This window comes from Carassius gibelio, chromosome A20 (assembly GCF_023724105.1).
Source record: "Carassius gibelio isolate Cgi1373 ecotype wild population from Czech Republic chromosome A20, carGib1.2-hapl.c, whole genome shotgun sequence".
Taxonomy (NCBI): domain Eukaryota; kingdom Metazoa; phylum Chordata; class Actinopteri; order Cypriniformes; family Cyprinidae; genus Carassius; species Carassius gibelio.
In genome coordinates, this window is record NC_068390.1 from 26,920,409 (window position 1) to 26,941,821 (window position 21,413).

General features: G+C 34.8%; 1 protein-coding gene across 3 annotated transcripts in view; it reads left to right on the top strand.

The window, feature by feature from the left end:
- Positions 1-242: 242 nt before the first annotated feature.
- Positions 243-21,413, top strand: part of LOC127938043 (gephyrin) — a 71,163-nt gene continuing 49,992 nt past the window's right edge. For all 3 annotated transcript variants that reach the window (XM_052534430.1, XM_052534431.1, XM_052534432.1), the window contains exon 1: positions 243-363. In XM_052534430.1, the coding sequence (XP_052390390.1) occupies positions 300-363 (64 nt within the window). In that variant the 5' untranslated portion in view covers positions 243-299. The remainder of the gene's footprint in view (positions 364-21,413) is intronic.

Here is a 21,413-nt window from a genome sequence, read left to right on the forward strand (position 1 = left end):
AAATGAATTTTATTTTATAATCTAACTGACCCCAAACTTTTGAACGGTAGTGTATATAATTATATAAGTTAACTTTATGGACATAATTACAGTGTTTCGTATAAAAACTATGTAAAACATGTCAACCTAAAATCTGAAGACATTTGTTTGTTCACTGATTTCCCAGTGAGAAATTATGAGCGCTGAATCTTCGCTCTGCTGCTCTCGCCTGCGCGCTTCCTTCATTCCCCTCCAGAGTTCGATGCGCTCGGCTCTCGGCTCTGCCTGGAGTTCTCAGTGCGGCGACAGCGGTGCTGAATATGGCGACAGACGGGATGATTTTAACAAACCACGACCACCAAATCCGGGTCGGCGTCTTGACAGGTAAAGGCCAGAATCCTTCAAGTCATCCTGGGGTTTGTTTTGGGAGAAAGCGGCTGCATATTCCCAGCTGTTTGCCAGCGGTGCCTCTCCTCCCCAAGTGTGTGTGTGTGTGTGTGTGTGTGTGTGTGCATGTATGTGTGTGCGTGCATGTGTGCATTTTGTGTGTTTCTCTGCTGGTCAGCGGTGATTTAAAGCCTTTTCCCCTCTTTGCCAGATATTAATTTACCTGCCAAACCTCCTGCACGAAAAAAAAACAGTCCGGCTTCTGGTTAATGTGTATCTGTTATATTATAATGAAATTTCACAGGAAGATAGTTTTATCTGCGGTATTATTTATTTTCGTTTGTTAAACCTTTAAAATAGCTCAACGCTCACGCCACAGCGTTTCATGAGCACATTTAATTAAGTGAATGTTGTATTATTTAAGTACCCGGTCATATAGACATCGGTGATAGAGATGGGATTTACTGTCAGAGACAGTGGATGCAGTGGGCTGATATTAGTGAGGATGGCTGTGAATCGTGGGCAGAATGCTGGTTTCCTCTCTGCATGACAGTCTGGTTAATGCAAGCCTGCATTCGCCGGTAATTTCCATTCGCGCTTCAATTTTTTTTCTCTTCTTCTTCATCGATGCTGGTTTATGACGAATGAAATTGTCGAGCAAAGGCTATGGAAATGGAAAGAAAATCAAAAATGGAAGAAAATCAAATGTAGACTCGTGTTAATGAACGATAGTATTTTGTAAAATCTTCTCAATTGGCGGCATAATACAGCTTTAGGCAGACGGGGGAAAAAACGTGTAGGCCATGGATTTTCGTGTGATGTGATTGGTGATAACCCTCTCATGGAAATCCGCTGGTGAAGGTGGTAATGTGTAAAGATGGAGAGTGAGAGAGGAGCTCCATCCAGCTCTGAGGGAAACCCCGCTTCACCTCCCCCCTCCTCACTGCTGTAGAGCGGGGAAACCAGCAGCAGAGCAGCGGTGGCGCTGTCCGTGGTCCTGAATTGCTGCGGCCGCTCGATGAACGCTGTCCGCGGTGCTGAAATGTTGCGGCCGCTCCGTGAGCGCTATCCTTGGTGCTGAATTGCATCTGGCGCTATACATTGTGCGGAAATATAAGCGACAGTCACATTTATCACTGGGGTATCTTTCTATATGTTATGCTTGGTTATTTTTCCGATGGTTTTAGTTAAGGCAGTAGACACTGAAGGGGAACACGTCCCCCCAGTATTGGGATCAACCATATGAATTTTATTAATAAAAATCAAGAATTGTTTGTCTTGAAACTACAGCCTTATGGTTAACCATGTTAGATGTTTAACCATTCATCTAGAGGAACTGTAGAGGGCAATCAGGACTACTGGAGTATTTATTTTGCATGTTATGCTTTGTCATTTATTACACTATTTTATTCAGCATAACTAGACAACGAGAAGGACATTCCCCAAGTTTTCAGATGAGTGGTCAACTAATATGGCTTTTTTTCAGTAGCTTATTCCTAATGTTATTACATACAGTCCCTATATGTATTTTATACTATTAGCAACAGTCAGTCACTCCTTATTATGTAAACTGGTTTGAATAGCAGAATGAATAATACCTTGCTGGGTTTGAACATACAAACATTTGGTAAATAATATTAGATTTTCCAAGGGAAACAGGGCTGCTTTTGTATTGACCTGCATTGTTCAGAACTATCTAATTTGTCAGATAATTTTATGAGTAAATTTATTACATGTTCAATCACTGTGGTGGTGTTGAGATTAAGAGTCTTGAACAAGAGCACAGATGATGATATTTCATATAGTGATCGTTCACTTTTGGTTACCAAGCCAAATGATCAACTACTAGTTTGCAGGACAAACGGTGATACTGGGCAATTGCCCTGCATTGTTCTTTACTGTTTGACCATTTATCAGATATTTATATCAGTGCACTATACTAGGACTGTTCCTCTTGAGTAAGTGTAAGTCCAACTTGTTCAGTGAAGATAGTTCACAACTTACTCCTTCTGTCCATTTGGCTACAGCATCACTGATGTACTGGCCTATATTGTTTTGTCTTGCTTTAATGTTATTATCATGTCTGCATTGATATCCTACACCCTCAAAACCTCTAGTGTCAGTTAAGCAAATACAAGCCAGCAGACATGTACACAAACATGCAGTCGTCACGCTTGTCATGCATCAGACTACTTTTGCGACCCCCCCTCTATTCAGAGATGGCATTTGAACAGGAAGCTCACCAATATTTGTCTTTGTAACAAATCTACTATTTCCACTTCTACTAGTGACCCTCTCTGTTTCTCTGAATCTCAGAAGGCCCATGTGTTGAGGGAAATGAAGACAGGAATGTAAAAAGAAAGAGGAGAGAGATATCACAGTCTGTGTGTGTCATCTGACCTTTCAGAAATATCTCTCTCTTTCCTGTTGCTCTTCCCTGTGTACAGCTGTGGGATTTCACGTTGTTGAAAGGTGATTTTCTTCCGTATCTCTATCTTGCCAGTCACCTCTGAGGCTCTCACTTACAGGCCGTTGAAGTATCTGTATTGTCAACAACGTAAAGATAAATGTGTTGAATGATCAGAGCTGATAATCTTTACCTTTGACCTCAGACCATGTTTTTACTTCAGTCTTGTGTCCTTGTGTTTGACTAATCATTCAATGATGGAGGGTTCCATCTACATCAGCTCCATCTTCCCCAGTGACATCAGGGTCATGTGACCAGACCTGTCATCTTCTCTGGGGTTGAGAGGAGCTTTGGTTTACATAGAAACACTGGAGGTTTTAGGCACATGACAAGCATACAGCGACTCCAAGTTGTAGGCTGGGGTCATAGTGTGACACACCCGACACAATACTGAGCTGTTGATGGAGACATTTAACTTTTCCTTCTCTATATTGTCTATATTTATTAGGGCAATGAGACAGTGAGAACTTTATTGTGAAAGTGAAACTACTTTGTTTGGCCTTCCAAAAGAGAACACGACTAGAAATCATGTTTATATCACGTTTCTAATGGGTTTTAAGTTTATGTCTCATCGTGCACAATATGTTAAGAGGGCGTAACATTTCTGTCACAAGCTTGAGATATTCAGTAAGATATTAACTTGTGGAAAATGGGCATTTGTTGTCCCTTTTAAGAGATTTGTCATGCTGCAATTAAAGATCACATGATTAACAGATCCAACCGAAATTGTTCTAGTCTATTCTTATGTGTAGTTTAAGTTCATATTTCAGTAGCTGTTGGGTTTTTAAATATTTAGTTCCACCCCTTTTCAGCACTGTGTCTCCAGATGGCTTCTTTTTAGCATCCTCACCTTAGTGTGTACTGACCTAAAAATAAACCCAATCTGACCTTAAGAAACTCTTCCTGTCACTTCTACAAAACATGAGTTACTATTAAGGGGACCAAGGAAAGTAGTTCGACTTTGACATCTTTTTTTTAACTGATCAGTGGTTCACACTTGCTTTGTCTGTAAACGCTTATTTGAATTTTTATTATGATGGGACTCATATTTTGTCTTCCTTTCCTGTCATTAATTGAGTTTGATTAGTCATGCATAATGTAGAATGAATTTGAATAGAGGTGGAAAACAGAATGCAGAATTACAGTTCGAATTTGAATGTAACGAAGTAGAATTAAAATCAATTGAAATCCATCGTAATGTAATTTCCAGTGTTATTTTATAACATGACTATTGTGCATAAAAAAATTTTTCCCCACTTACATTAACTTTCTTTAACTTGCAGTTTAGTGATGTCAAATTCAACAAAATTCAAACACTGTAAAGCAACTGGACTTCTCCACACACTAAATAGTTGATAAATCCTTGTGACAGTGACATCATTTGATACAATACTGTCATTATAGTCATTACATGAAATGCATTACTTTTAACTTATCACACTGTTTGTACGCCTCATTAGCAAAGTGCAGCATATTGTGGTTATCTGTTAAAGCACAACTGAAACTCTGTGTGTGTGTAAATTGACCTGGCACCGATCAGAGATTGCGAACCCAATGTCTCGACAGCAATGCAGTGGTCAGTGTTATCGACACAAATCAAAAGGACCAGCTTTGTTTTCACCCCGGCAATGCTTTTACATTACAGATGTGATTTTACACACACACACACACACACACACACACACACACACAGATCACCTTTCTGCATGTCAGTCACTGAGCTGGATTCTTTCTGAACTTGTGTACTTCCACAGAAGGATTGAAATTCAGTCACTGAACTGAGCTGCCAATGAGGAAACTCTCTGCGGCATACAGCACACCTCTCTCTCTCTCTCTCTCTCTCTCTCTCTCTCTCTCTCTCTCTCTCTCTCTCTCTCTCTCTCTTCTTAGCTGTAGCAAATCTGGATAGCACAGGATTGTGTGGGCGGCTTTCCAATCTCACATGTGTATCAAAGAGACATGCATCGACCACATTTACACGAGCCACTAAATTTAGATGCCTGACAAAGTCATAAATAGTTATAAGATACAAATCCCCACTGGTTATTTAGCATGACCAATTGAATCAGTGTGTCCTTTTCCTTCCATGTCTTTTTCACTCCTTATCTCAGTTTTTCTGCCAGGTTTTTAGTTAGTGATTAATGACTCTTTTTTTTTTTTTTTTTTTTTTTTTTTTTTTAATTGTTACATTAATCCCATTTTATGGATTAGAAAATAGCAGCGTGCCTTATCGCAGGTGCTCTTTTTGATCAATACATGTAAATAACGTAACAATGAGCCAATCATTTTGTTTAATGCATTTTTATGCTTTATGCTTTCATCTGATGCCTTTTCATAAACTACTGGATGTGTGCATCTTTATCAGTTAGATAGATAGATGGACGCAACACAGTCTCATCTGGACAAAATGCATCTTTATGCTTTAGTGCTTCATTTAAACACGAGTATGAGTGTGTGTGAATGCAAAAGGGGTTACTGCATCTAAAAAATGAAAACTTTTTGGACTGACCTCAAATCCTCTGCTATAATTTCACAGATAAACACACAAATGAATCTGAGATACTGACCTTTCAAATGGATTTGGGATTGAGTTAATCTTTTTGCACACAGGAAATGATTGTGTTTGAACAGAAAGACCCTGACAGGTTGCTTTGAGTTTAGATGTAATGGAAAATTGAGCTTTCTGCAATGTTAAAGTCAACATGAAATCAAAAGTGACCCTCTTTACTTAATGCCAGTTCCTGTGCTTATTTTGAATGATTTATTGCAGTGCATGTTATTGAAAAAGCAAAATGTTTGTCTTTACAATTATTCCACTATTTACACCATCACATCAATTCCTGATGGATAAGGTCTTGATCTTGATCTTGAGTCTCAGATCTGAGGGCTCTTGATCTGTTTTACTGTTGTTTCACTCAAAAAATTGTCAAGGAAAATGGGATGTGATTGTTTGGTGTTGACTTTGAACACGTGACAGAGAGATTTTATCTGCGCCGGACTTATTAAGAGCCGCTGTAACATGCCTGATCAGCAGTAAAAAATAATTGTTGTCAAGGGGATGGCGAACATGAGTTTTTTGTGTTATGAGTAATAGATTGTGACGTTACATGTCATGATACTTCGCAAGACAGTTGTTTCTGTATGTAGCCAAACTGGAAATTAGATTTATTAAAATTTTAGTTTTAAGCTTGAAATGCCCATAAAAAAGGATTAAGACACTTAAATCACACTAATAAATGTCTGAATGTCATAGCATTAGAAAAAAAAAAAATAATAATAATAAAAATAATAAAAAAATGTGTGAAGAAAGTTTAAACTTTAGTAATTTTGATATGCGCTCTTGTAATTTTATATTTGTTTGTTTTTAATTATTTATTTAAATATTTATTCCATTTAATTTATAATATTTTTGTACATGAGCTTATTTAGAAATGGCTGCCAAGGCAACATTTATAATTCAACACATTTTTCATCCAATATTTTATTTTATTTTAGTGATAATAACTTCTAACTTTAATTAGCACACTAATAACAAAACTGCTTTATGTTGCAATTCAAATCATTGCTATTTGTTTTTTGTTTGTTTGTTTGTTTGTTTTTTTTGTTTCAATACATTTATAATTCTCATTTGGGCAAGTTTATATAGCAAATTTCATACACAATGGTAATTCAAAGTGGTTTACATAAAAGAAAGTAAAATAATCATAAAAATATATAATTACATAAATAAAACAAGGAATTAAAAAAAATTGAACTTTATTTAAAAATCTATTTTAAATTAATTTAAGATAAATAATGCAATCATTTCGGACATTGCACAGTGCTGATTCAATAAATGCACAGCTAAACAGAAGTTTTGAGTCTAGATTTAAAAGTGGCTAATGTTTTAGCACATCTGATCTCTTCTGGAAGCTGATTAATAGCGGCATAATAACTTAAAGCAGATTCCCCTTGTTTTGTGTGAACCCTTGGTATTTCTACCTGACTCGATCCTAGCGATCTGAGTGGTCTTAGGTTTATAATCAGTGAACGTATCTGCAGTGTATTTCAAGTCTAGACTGGAAAAAAAACATCTAATTCTAGCAATGTTTTTTTTTCAGTTTGTTTAATATTCAATATTTTATTTTATTATTTCAATTCATATTTTTTATATATATATTTTTAGTTTTTATTTAGGTTGGCACACTAATAAAAACAGCTTTATATTCCAATTAAATTCAGTGCCCTTTTTTTGATAAATATACCTTTGTTTTGTATAAAGTGCTACAACTATAGATATAGTATTGAAAATAAAGCCAGTCAACTTGCATGTATCCTCTAAAAACACCACCATACACTGAGACTTCAAATGATGAAGAAAAATCAAGGTTTTGAAGTGAAAAGATCCTGCAGCATTTGAGACCCTTTCATATTTTGTACCTAATGCAATGATATTCAGACACAGACAGGTGTGCAAATATTTTCTGGGGTCACTGTAAATCTTTATAAAAATGTTAATGCATCAGTCTGTAAAGCTGAAAGAAAACTTTCACACAGTTTCTTGAGCTAGTGTGAGTGCATAGAGTGTGTGTTTGTTTACACAGCCGTGTGTGTGTGTGTGTGTGTGTTCTGATGAGACACTGCATGCTCCATTGCCGTCCATTGAACGCTTCTCTTTAATTAAGGAAGTGGGGATTAATAAAGTCGTCAGTGACCTGCCCACTCACAAACTGTCTTTCTCCCACATGGTTTCACCACATCACGATTTGTAAAGTTCTGGGAGAAACCGCATTAATGTCCACAGCACAGTTCATGGCTGCCAGAGCAGTGAGTATACATTCATTTCAGTCTTATTTTAGTAGTATTTACACACTATTATGGAATTATTCATGTTTCTTAGCATTTATATTTATATTTTTGGCTTTCACGTTTATTTTAATAATTTAGCTTTTATAATTTTATCACTTCGATATATTTTATTTGAGTTAGCTGACCAGGCAACATTTATAATTGTATACATTTCTTGGAATTGCATTCCAATTCAGTTCCTGAACTTGTACCGAGGAGGCTAGCCGGATACAGAATTGCCATGCGAATATGAGCACAAGGAAATAGAATTAAAATGATCTGAATCACAGAGAAATCATATAATTGTCATTTTTAAATAGGAAAATATTTGAAATGATTATGGGCTAGATGGATGAATATCAATATAGCAATAGACAGATAGAAAATATAATGAAAGACAGACAGATAGATAGATGTACACTCGGCTCAGTAAGCATTATGCTTTATTCTTAAACACTGCCGATGTGTTTTATCATTGTTGACTGACGTGGGAACAGAGTAAATTAGGTTTTGGAGGCTTCAATCCTCTTCCCTGCCTAAATTTAACCTCTTTCTCTGATGGCTTGTCGGTTCCTCACTAACACCCACTCCAGTGCACTGCATTCTTTCTTCCCGCGCTGTAAAAGCCTGTTCTTAGACTCGCCGGCTTTAAATAATGGAGGAAGGTGCTTTCGCGGGGCAGAATGTGTGTAATGGCAGGGGTGAATAATTCAGCCTCATCTACTCTCTGTCCTGTTCACTATAGGACCATTATGAGAGAAGACACACCATCACATCTTAATGTCGGCCTCTGGCTTGCATGGCCCTCGGAGGGACCGGCCTGAGGTCAGGGCTTTCAGATACACAGAGACGGAGTGAGACAGAACTCAGGGCTGCTGAGATGAGCAGATATCTTCTCCTGAGCTGACGCAAAGGGTTTGGGTTTGCCTTTATGAGTTATAGTCTATAATATTGGAAAATCCTGCTTAGATGTTCAAACGTGCTGGAGCTTCAGGGATTTAAAGGGACAGTTCAGCTAAAAAGAAATGTTGTTCTGAACCTGTATGACTTTTAGTGTTTTTTAGTATTCCACACAGCATAAGCACTTTACTGGTCAAAAGCACCATAAATGTATTATTAAAATGGTCCATAGTAGATTATTGGACTGTGTTTTACTTGGTTTTTCTACTTCAAAATTTCACATTTAAGTCTATGTGTTACTTACGGTTTTAATTTTTTGCAAAATTTACAAGCAATTCTCTGGGTTAGATTATATTCCGATAGTTCACTTCAGACATTCTGCTAACATTCTACTAAGTAACATTGCAAATACATGTCAACAAACTCTCATTAACTGGCAACTACATGTTAACTAACTCTCATTTGAGTAATAGTAGACTATAAGGTTATGGTTGGGGGTAGTGGAAGTTCTACTTTCTGTGTTTGTGGACCATCAAAATAAAGTGTTAGCAGATATTAGATAGATATTAGACGGATAACAGATAGTGTACTAATACTCAGATTACTGCTAGTTGACATGTAGTTGCAAAGTTACTTATAGTTAGTAAAATGTCTAAAGTGGACTATCAAAATAAAGAGTTAAAAATAGAGAAAAAGAGAAAAAAAAGTTACAATTGTAACAAGTAATTTTTTTTTTTTTTCAGTTCAGGTCCAAATCATAGGTTTCATGGAGGATATGCAATTGTTCAACACATATTATGTGACCAAAAGATAAGGAAATATTAAAGCTGCAGTCGGTAACTTTTGACGCTCTAGCGGTTAATAAACAGAACTGCTTGCGTCTTGCGGAAGAACATCGTAGCCGGATCTACTTCTCTCTGTTTATGTCTATGAAGAATCACAAAGCTACTGGGTTACTCCACCGCGGTACCCCCGAAGCAATCTAAAATAGTCCGAATATAAACACTTATTATAGGTGTACCCTAGTGATTCAGGACAAGCTAAAAACACGGTTTGGAAAATGGATTCATGATGTACTCGCTTATTATATACATTTTTCTACATTTTGAACACAAACAAAGTTACGGACCGCAGCTCTGATTGGTTGTTTCTTACCGGGAGCGATGTATTTTCTGCAAATGGCAATAGGACACTGGGAGGAGCCAGAGGAGCTTGATTTTTTCACAGATTATCTGTCTCACATTCTACTGTCAGGACATAATGACAGGTTTAATAAATATGTAAAAAATATATTTTTACAAAAGTTACCTACTGCAGCTTTAACAGTGAAAAAATAGATATGTGTTAAAAAAAAAAAAAAACATGTTGTAAACCGCAAGAGGAATGGGTGAAAATACCGATAGGAACTTAGAAAAGGGAGACCTTAAAGAAGGCAGGATGAAAAGCAAGCGAGAGGATGAAATGGGCAGCAAAGGATTTGCAGTGTTGTAGTGGTAACTGAAGCTGTGCTGTAATTGCTGATGTCGTCCGGAGAATTGAATGCGATGAAGGCAGCTGCTTACAGCCAGATTCATTAGGACAGCTGTGCTCCGAGCAGAGAGACCGTCACAGCCGGAGAGATTGTTGTGTCTTGGGAAATAAAAAGATTCCAAAATCAGAGCAAGAGACTGAGAGACAGACAGCTGGAGTAGAGAGAGAGAGAGAGAGAGGGTTTAGAGGGGTCTCTCGCTCAAGGGAAATAAGGGCACTGCAGAGTCAGGAAACTCCAGCCATGAGCAGTGTGTCTGAAATCACAGATGCTGTAAACATCTCTGCAGCAGAGAGAGCCGAGGGTCTTCCCTTACTGCGGTGTCCTAAACGTTGCCCACCAATGCATACTAAACAACACACACACCACGACCGCAATACTGCACATCATACAGCATACTAAACAGCATGAAATGAAGACTCGAATGTATTCAATTGATTAAATATGACAGTACAGACATGTAATGCTTTTGAATTTCTAAATTCTGAATAATAAAATGGATCACGGTTTCCACAATGTTTTCAGCATTCATAATAATTAAAAATCAGCATATCAGAATGATTTCTGAAGATCATGTGACACTGAAGGGTGAAGTAATGATGCTGGAAATACAGCTGAGCATCACAGGAATAAATTACAGTTTACAATATATTCAAATAGAATGCAGTTATTTAAAATGTTAATATTTCACAATATTAACATTTCATAACATGTCATTTTAATCAAATAAATTATAGCTACATTACATGAATAAATTGCATTATATATATATTCAAATAGAAAACTGTCATTTTAAATTGCAATACTATTTCTCAATATAACGGTTTTTTACTGTATTTCTGATCAAATAGAAAACTGATATTTAAATGCTAATAGTATTTCACAATATTAAAATTTTTACTGTATTTTTATCAAATGAAATTGTACAATCACAGGAATAAATAACGTTTTAAAATTATATTTAAATAGAAAACCTGTTATTTACAAATGTAATAATATTTCACATTAATAAAGTTTTTACTGTATTTTTGATCAAATAAATTAGCTACATTACTGGAATATTTAGTTATTTTAAATTCAATTATAATAACATTTAAAAATAATAAATAAAAATTTAACCAGCCCCAAAACAGCAGAACTAGGGAAGAATTGTAGCATTTTAGTTTTAATTTTATTATTAAGGTGAATGAGGACATGGCCTGTCATAAATTTATCATAAATGTGCACAGTATGCCTCTTTGTCCTATTTTTCAAGTCTCCTGAAGTCTATGAAGCTTGATGACCACGGTGCTTAGTCACTTTCATTCTTCAGAAATTCACCTTTTGTGTTGCACAGGAGAAAGAAAGAGAGTCATACGAGTTAAGAGTCAGTAAATGATGACAGAATGGTTATTTTCAGGGGAACTCTTGTGTTGTTCAGTGATTGTAACATCTGGATGAGCGTTTGTGTTGATATTGAAGCCTCCATATGTCTAACTGATCTCAGCCCCATGAAAACACATTAATCATCCGTTGTAAATCTACAAATAAGTGGCTCTGAGACTGACCTTTGACCCTGATTCAAACCACATCACCCCCACATCAGTGTATCGAACAGGGTCCTCATTATCTCACAGATTGTTTGGATGCATGATAATCTACTCAGCATCTTTAGTGGCATGCTCCTTTAACAACTCTAATTGAAATCTGATGAAATCTGAGATTCATAAGGATGTGTGATGGAAAACTGCCCTAAGGAGGGCCGTTGGATAGATTTTAATTTTTTTTTATACACCAGTGCGGGGGTGGACATTTTCGCCGGCAATGTGTGTCAATGTTATGTGGTTTAAATACACGAGATGCTGGCAACACTATTACTGCTGCTCATAGTTAGTGCTCTGACATTAGTGCTCCAGACCATCACTAATGTACCATTATAGTTTATGTGAATATTTTGAATTACTTTTCAGTTTTTATATTTTCAGTTTTCATTTTGATGTTTAAGTTTAAATTATCTATTTATTTATTTAGTTTTTTTATTATTGTTGTTGTATGAAACAATGTATTATATTTATTTACTTTTCTTTTTTTATTTATTTTTTCTAGCAATGAGAATCTGTAAAATTCCATTCCTGATTTTGCAAGCCATGAAAATAAGGATTTATGGATTATGGAAATTATAAACCAAATACTTACTTACATGCTGTTTTTTGGGGGGAGGGGGGGTGTAAATGTTTTTGCATACATATTTTAATTTATTTTTAATTTACATTTAAATTACATTATATATATTAGGTTCTGTAAGTGGTCACAAATTTTTTTTTATTTATGTATTTATATCGTATTTGGACTTTACTAGTTCACTGAAATAGTCCAGTTATGTGCCAAGTGCATTGTTAATTATTTTTTTATTACAAATAATCCATGTAGTCTCATTACGTCTGGTGCAGACCTTACATCAGATTAAATATCTAATTATATTTTTAAATAATTCTGAAGGGGTCCTATTATGCTCTCTGACAAAGTCTTGATTTTGTTTAGAGGGTATACTATAACAGGCTCTCATACAAGGTTGTTCGAAAAATACATTATTTTTCAAATATTTTACATTATTACAACACCTCTCTCCCCAGTCTGGCATGAACGGCTAGAACAATTCCTCTATCAAATGAAGGCCCGCCTTCTGAAATATGAAATGCGCTGTGATTGGTTACCTGGGCCAGTGTGTGTTGTGATTGGTTCTACTTTGCGGCTGGTCGTGAAATGTCATGCCCCTTACCATTGTGAGCTTCAATGTTAATATTGCGTCAAAATCAAATCAATTTGAGCGTGATTTAAACCTGGATTATGGTTACCACTTTAAGCTCATCTGCCTTGGGAAAGCTAGCGTGTCTCCGACAGTGATAACACTTGTTGACTTCTCTAGTGCTGCTCATCCAGGTCTTGTCCCATTCATCTGTATTTTTGATTTAAAAAAACCCTGGAAAATATGCATTGTCGTCCAAACAAGTCATTCGTTGTAGTTCTTCGTGTCTTTAAATATTAATGTACCGTCATGAGCCTCAGGGTTTATGTTATGTTTTTGTTTGTGTATGTTTTGTCGACACTCAAAGCCATGATTCCCATTCACTTACATTATATGACTGACAGACTGCAACGGTTTGAGTTAAAATATTTGTTTGTGTTTTACTGAAGAAACAAAGTCACCTACATTTGGGATGCCCTGGGGGTCAGCAGATAAACACCACATTTTCACTTATAGGTGAACTATCCCTTTAAATGGTCTTACGATGTGGCAAACACATTTTTAAATATTCCAAATAGTCTCTCTTTTATTATGAGGTCATAAAAACTGCAAGCACAATTATCAATAAAAATGTCACAGCACATTTTCACATCAATGACCAATTTGCACTATATTTCAAACAATACTGTATAATAAAAAATGCACACAGGCCGGTGCATATATTTACATATAAAGTTGCCAAAAAAATGTTATGGTGCTTTATGTACTCTATAAGTGTGAGTTAAGTCTTCAGTATAGTTTAGTTGGCGTGCTGCTTATTACGGTTTGTTTTTGGGTGCATGTTTGATAGCTGCTGTGATTCCACCGTGGACCCCATCGCTGCTGCTCTCACAATGAACAAGGTTGCTAAGATACACTGAGCTTATATTAGATTATCTTATCTGCTGTTACTATATTTTCCCCAGCACCGTGAAACCTTTGTTAATTTGGAAATTTACCCAGCTGCGGATTTAAGAATGTGCTCTCTCTCTCTCTCTCTCCCTCTCCCTCTCTCTCTCTCGCTCTCTCTCTCCCTCTCTCTTTCTCTCTCTCTCTCTCTCTCTCTCTCTCTCTCTCTCAGCTGGACTGCTGGGTGCAGCATCCAGAACTCCCTCAGGTTTAATGTTGGCCCCTCCTTTGTACAATGCCTGGCTTGATTAACAGCAGTAAGCCGCTGTAATCTACATCCCAGGGGCCTCTGGCTCTATTTGATACCCCACTAAACAATAAGACATGTGAGTGAATGAAGCAATGATGTCATCTCCTGCTGAAGCCATTGATGGTGTGCTAATATGGAAGGCCGATGGGGTCAAAAGGCATTAACAGAATGTTTGAAATGTGAATGCGTTAACTCAGCAATTTTTAACTAATTCCTTTTGTATGTGTAGAGAGTTCACTCAAACATGAAAATTATCTTGTTTTACTCACCCTTGAGGCATCCTAGGTATATATGAATGAATTCAGTTGGAGTTATATCAAAACTTGTCCCGGGATTTCCAAGCTCTATCATTGCAGTCAGTGGGTGTTGCACTCGAACAGTCCACAAGTCATCAAATAAAGTGCGTGCATTCATAATAAATGTGCCTCACACTGATTGGAGTGAATAAAGGCCTCTTGTAGTGAATCCATGCGTTTTTGTTAGAAAAATATCGATATTTCAAACATAATAAACAGTTTTTCTCATACACATAAGCCATTCTGGTGGATGCAATAAGATGTCGGCATTGTGTGATGAATGTGGTGAGAGAACAAAACAAAATGCCAGTTATGAATTAAAAGTCAAACCAAGGATTTACAAGAAAAAAAATTCCTTTGCTTAAGTAAGAACTTGCTTCTTTTGCTTTGAAGAGCCGGGACAATTTTTTTATAATAACTCAGACTGGATTCGTCTGAAAGAAGAAAGTCATATACACCTAGGATGCTTTGAGGGCGAGTAAAACACAGTATAATTTTCATTAAGATGCTAATTTTAACTTGTCAACGTATGCATATTCTGACCATGTTCAAACATAACATACTTTTAAAAACAGATTTACCTTTAGATTTATCCACATATTAATGCATTATTTAGATCACTGTGGCATTGCTTTACTGATATCTATTGTTATGGAGTAAATTAATTAATGTTACAGTAAAAACTAAGACTTTTTTTTTTACCTGAGAAAGAATGTCAAACAGCACAACTAAAAAGAACATGACAAATCATGACAAAAGACTGACATCACACACAACGTACCGATGCGTTATCCCTCATGAACAAAAATAACACCTGATGTTTGCATACGTGCATACCAGTGTACCATTACAACGTTCTTCATGATTATACATGGCATCTTATGTGTTGTATACATATATACCAATATACCATTGCAGCACATATGCAAATATAATCTCAAATACAGCAATTTCATTGGCTACTGTGCATGCTGTGCAGTTAACTTGGAAAAACACAGTCAACTTTCAAATGTTCCATTTAAAGACTTCTGGCCCTGTCTGCCTTCCATAATCTAAGGCTGTAATCCACATTCAGAATGAGGTGAGAAAAACCTTGGAAAATGGTCATGGAGGAATAAACATTTTCTCATTATTAATACACAAGAGGCCACATTAATGTATTTTATCTGTAAACACACTGTATTGTTAGGATTACCTCTTTATTTTATGGCACTGTGCACATAGCTCTTGCAATGTGAGTGGAAATTTATCTGCTACAGTTATAAAATAAGATTAAACTTACGGTTTTAAAGTTAATTCAACAAATGTAATACAGATAATGTAATACCTGAGTCTGGAAAGAAAAATACAGCTTACTGCATGTACTGTAAAATGCATGATGTAACTATATAATGCATCCAGCTATAGTCTGTTAAATGCGACTATACGATATAAAGTTATTGAGATATTCTGAACACTATTATGAACATATGCATTGTGAAAAGCGCTATACAAATACATTTGACTTGACTTAACTTAAAATTCTAAAAACTATTAATATTTCAGCCAGAAGTGCTATATTTTTTTGCATAACATCATTATTTTATAATCGATTATCATAGTCATTTCACATGTTTAATCCAATGTCGGTTTTAAGTTTTGGCAACAAATTATCAGATCATAGTTGATATTCATAATTTTGCCAAATCTAATAAGCGATACAGGTGTTTAATGTATGCCAATGTTATTTTAGTATCATTGATATACTATTAAAGGTTTGTTATTACTTTGAATTAGATTTTACCTTTAGGTTTTCAGGTTAATTTTACTGAAATTGTTAGTATTTATTTATTTTTTGTCATTTGTTTTGGCGTATTTGGTGTAATGAAATGTGTGTATCCGGTTTACGGTTTAAAAAACACATTATTTTCCACATACTGTACATTATTGTTTCTCCTCGTTATTTGAAATGCGTTGATTTTTACAAAGCTCATCATTCTGAAATGCGAGGTGCGCTCTGATTGGGCAGCTATCCATTGTGTTGTGATTGGCAGAATACCTCAAGCATGTGAGAGAAATGTTACACCCCTTACCAACAATACTACAGCAAGAATAAAAGTTACGCCTTCTTTCTTTGCGTGAACCTTTTGGCGGTGTTATGCAAATCTTCCCACACAGTTACGTAGACAAGTGTAGACAAGTGTGGGCATGTTTAAATGAAGCATTTTAGGAGGGTGTGGATGAGTCTTAACTTTGATAAAGAATAACTCTTTGGATTTGAGACTTTAGGCTTTGCAACCTTACACAACAACTTTCTGCACCAAGAGCTTGTTACACTCCAAAGAGAAAAATGTAAAGTCAAAGTTTTTGTAATTATGTTGTGTTTTTGTAATTTTTATTATTTAAGTTTTTTATGTAGTTTGAGTTATTTTAGTAGAAATTGAATTGGAAAATGTTACCTTGACAACCTGAAATAAAACAAGATGATGTTTTTTTTATTATTCTATTTTACTTTAGTTAACATTTTGTTTCAAGTAATGAAAATGTTTTCATGGTTTTAGTTTTACTGGATGATAATAACCCTTGTCCATGCATAAAACTTCATATAGTGTGATTAGTATGCAGAGTGAAAAATAGTATAGAAGTGCTCTATTACAAATATAGCCAATATCATGCTAACCTTTTCCATCTTCTTGACACCACTATGAAATATCCCTATTATCCTATGGATTTTTCATGCATTGCATTTGGTCGGGAACAAAAGGATGTAAGAAGCTCATTTGGGATTCTGTCACGTTGTAACTGCAGTCAGAAGCAGAAAGAGAAAGCCATTCTTTGTCCATTTTCTCTCAGACACTGTTGTTTCCTGTTTTCCCGCAGGATTGTCATGCCATTGGGGTCTTTTGCGGTGGCATTCGTAATATATATATTTTCTTGCTCTGGGTTTAGCATTGATTAATTAATCCATTCCTTATTATCTCATTGAGAGCTTCGATCGGCTCATTTCCTGTTGGTTTCGTCCTGTTTGCTGATCATGTTTCTCTCACCTATGTGCATGTACGTCACCTCAGCGCTGGTCTGTTTGAACGCTGCGACTCTTGAAGGAAACATGAAAAGAAATGAGGCATGACCTCATGAACAATTTGCATAATGCAATTAACGGCAGGCTAACATAATACACGCAGGCAAATATTTGCTCGTTTCCGGTGTGACAGACATTCATTCAAGGTTCGGGGTGTTGTGAAAACCTGCTGTCATGTTGTTAGGGAGTTCCCGATACATTTAGTGTTGTTCATATATATATTATTTTATTTTATTTTTTTACATTGTATGCACATCAGTTTTCTTTTTTCCCCAAATGTTTTAAAAATTCCAAACATTTTTGCATTCTGGATGGTTTGTTTTTTTCGAGTTTTTAGTCATAAAAAAGCATGTCTAATCAATTAAAATCATACTTCAAACTTCAGCAATTTCATAATTTATTACAATTGTAAAATTTTACAACTTGCTTGTGAACGCACTTTTTTTTTGAAGTTCTGTGTTGGCAAGCAGATTGCTGTACAGCAGACGTTTACTGTTAAATATTAAAGCATGGAAGAAAATTTTGATTCTTTAAAAAGAAGTTTTCATAATTTTATTTTTATTATTATTATTATTACTATTATTATTATTATTATTATTATTACTTTGAGAAGTATACATTCTACTTTACAGTAATATATTTCTGTCTTCAAATTAAACCAAACTTTTATTTTGACGGGATTGTAATGAAGACCTCTCTGTTTCTGTTTACAGATCACATTTTGAATAATTGTACAGCCCTACTCTTAATTTTTTTGTCCAAAATTTGCCAAATTACATTTTTATGACTAGATTCTGTCATTCTGTCTTTGTTTTCCATATTACAGCAATCACAGGGCCATAATTAATAAACACTGTTTTCCAAAACAAATCCAAATTTATTTATTCTAGTATTTGCTACTGGTACAGAGAATAAATAGTTTTTGCATGTGCATGTGGTCTGATAAGTGTGCTTACTACTGTATGTAGTAGTGTACTGTCCTCATTCAGACTGATAACAGCGACTCTCCCTGATCAGTACAGATGAGGGTAAGGTCAAAGGTCAGGCGCTCCATCTTGTCCCTGTTGCAGTACAGATGGAGAAACAGCAGGGCTGCGTTTACTGCATCATTCACATTGGGCCTCTGGATCTGTTCCCTTTCCTGGAGCCAAACTTCACAGCCTTAACTAAAGCCCAAAACAGTGTGCTCTGATTACTAATTTGACATTTAGCTGATGCTTTTTATCCAGACAGACTTACACCCTGTCCCAACAAATCCAGGCATGAGCTGTCTGTTCACACTGAAAGCAAAAAGCTGTGCCATGGTTAGAGATGCTCACACCTGGTTTAGACTCTTTTCTACACTACCATTACAACGTTTAAAATACAGTAAAAACAGTAAAAATTTGAAATATTATTACAATTTTAAAATAACATGAAAAAGAATGAGACAGTCATACACTTTAATGAAAAATAAATATTGTAATATAAACTCAAAATTGTATAACTGAATTTCTCTATTTCAGAATTTTTTGTATACCTCATTATTCTATACCTCGTAATTCAGATATATTTTCTGAATTCTGAATTTAGATTTTGCAATAATAAAAATAATAAAAATAAAAAAATAAAATAAAAATTTCAACTTTTTATCTCACAATTATTTTCCTTGCATTTGCAATTTTATATCCCATAATTCTGAATTCATTCCTCACTTTTCAGAATTTTTATCTTACAGAATTTTAACATTACAGTAAATTTACAGTAAAAAAAAAATATTTTTAAAAAGAAAAATTATCCTGTGGCTGAAACAAGGTTAAATAATTTAATGCATCGGTGGTGAATAAAATAAAATAATGTTTACATTTTTTTAATTTAATTTAATTTAATTTAATTTAATTTAATTTAATTTAATTTAATTTAATTTAATTTAATTTAATTTAATTTAATTTAATTTAATTTAATTTAAGCTTCTCGGTTTCAGCAAACATGAATGGACTGCAACATATGCCTTGCAAACCAGTTTTCTTTCTTACATTTAAAATATTTCCTGTTGAAACAGGAAGTTGAGGTTGGACATATTGACGTCCCTATAATTTAGCATATTGTTGGGCCTGTGCAGTTCATGGAAATATTAATAAATAGAAATGCTTGGTAACAATACTTAAACCCTTTACGTGCAATGCATTATAAAGGTATTCATAATGTACATTGCAATGTGTTGTATCTTTTCATAAATACTGGCTATTTATAGTGCATTATATTTTCTAAAGGTATAATAATGAATAAATAAATATTATTATGTATTATAACTCTGATCACAATTATTCATGATTTCATCCAATGCATTGTAAGGTGCAAGATACAAGGCTAAATTAATGCATTACAAATATTTTTATAATGCATAATGTGCAAAGGCCGTTGTAAGGAGCACTAAACATCAGTTTCTACTTAATGGAGTCTTCAGGAGACTGTGCAAAGCAAGTCCTGCCCCGAGGAAAGAGTAAACCACATATCCATGGGCTTTATTGAGATCCATAAGTAGGAAACATGTTCTCTCTCGCTCTCTTCTTCAGTATCTTGTCTCTTTCTCTGTCTTGCATTAAAATTCATTTGAAGCCTGATTCCAGAGCAGATCACCATCTTCCTCACAATCTTTATCGGTCTCTCCTGATCTGCTGTTTGAACTCTCGCTTTAGCTTAGCGTCGTGATGAAGGCTGTCTGTGTAATACATTGCATTCTTTAAACATTTCTGGTCTTATTGTGAAGGATTCGGTGCATATTACTCCATAAATGAACATCATGTTGCACATACATTTCCTGAAGTGGGTTCACTGATCACAGATCACACGTGTGTTTGAGCAGAACACAAAAGCCAAAATAGTTTTTCCTCTTTTTTTCTTCCTCTTGATCTTTTCTTTCATCATGTGTTGGTGCATTACTTCTCAGGGACTGGCTTGATTCCAAGAGCTCTTTCACTCTCTTGTTCTTTTGCTTGTGTTATATTGACAGTGAGCACAATGACTCATGGATGCTTGCTAAACTCTCATTGGATGCAGCAGTTGTGTATTAGTGTGTGTATTGTTTGTATTTTATTTTTTATATGCATCATCTTTAATCAAAAATAATACTAACTGTCTAAAATTACTTTTGATTTCTACTGACGCTACTAAGAATGCATGGACAAGGAGAAAATATATTATTGATTAATTGATTTTAGAATTCGCATTTTAATTTACAAAAAAAGTTCTTAATTTAAAAAATGAACTTGCATTCACAGTTCACCCACATTCATTTACATTTTTAAATGTTTTTATGTGATTTCATTTTTAACCAAAAAATATTTTACCCCTAAAGGTTGATTTTAATAATTCAGAGAAATGAATAAAATCCTAAAAGCTTGTTGACATTTTTATTGATAATTTAAGTTTTTCAAATTATGCTTTGCTTTAAAATATTTAGTCAGGCTGAATTTTTTTTATTTATTTATTTATCTATAGAGTAACTTTTAGAATTGAATAGAAAATTCATTTCTGATGTAGCAAAATGCTTTTACATTCAATAAATGATTATGAAAACAAATACATTTTGGTGTCCTTTCATTGAAATATGGAAGGTTGTGTTTATCCATTCAAAGATGTATTAATGTTTTTGGAAAAAAAGGTATTTTCTGCTAACCAAGGCTACATTTATTTGACCAAAAATATAATAAAATCTATAATATTGTTAAATATTATTACAATTCAAAATCATTGTTTTCTATTGTAATATATTGTAAACTGTAATTTATTTCTGTGATGCTCCGCTGTATTTTCAGCATCATTCCTCCAGTCTTCAGTGTCACATGATCTTCAGAAATCATGAAAATATGATGATTTACTGCTCAAGAAACATTTCTGATTATTAGCAATGTTGAAAAAAGTTGTGCTGCTTCATATTTTTGTGGAAACTGTGATGCATTTTATTTTTCAGGATTCCTTGATGAAAAGAAAGTTTATTTAAATATATAGGCATTTATTTGAAATACAAATATTTAGTTACATTATAAACATATTTCCTGTCACT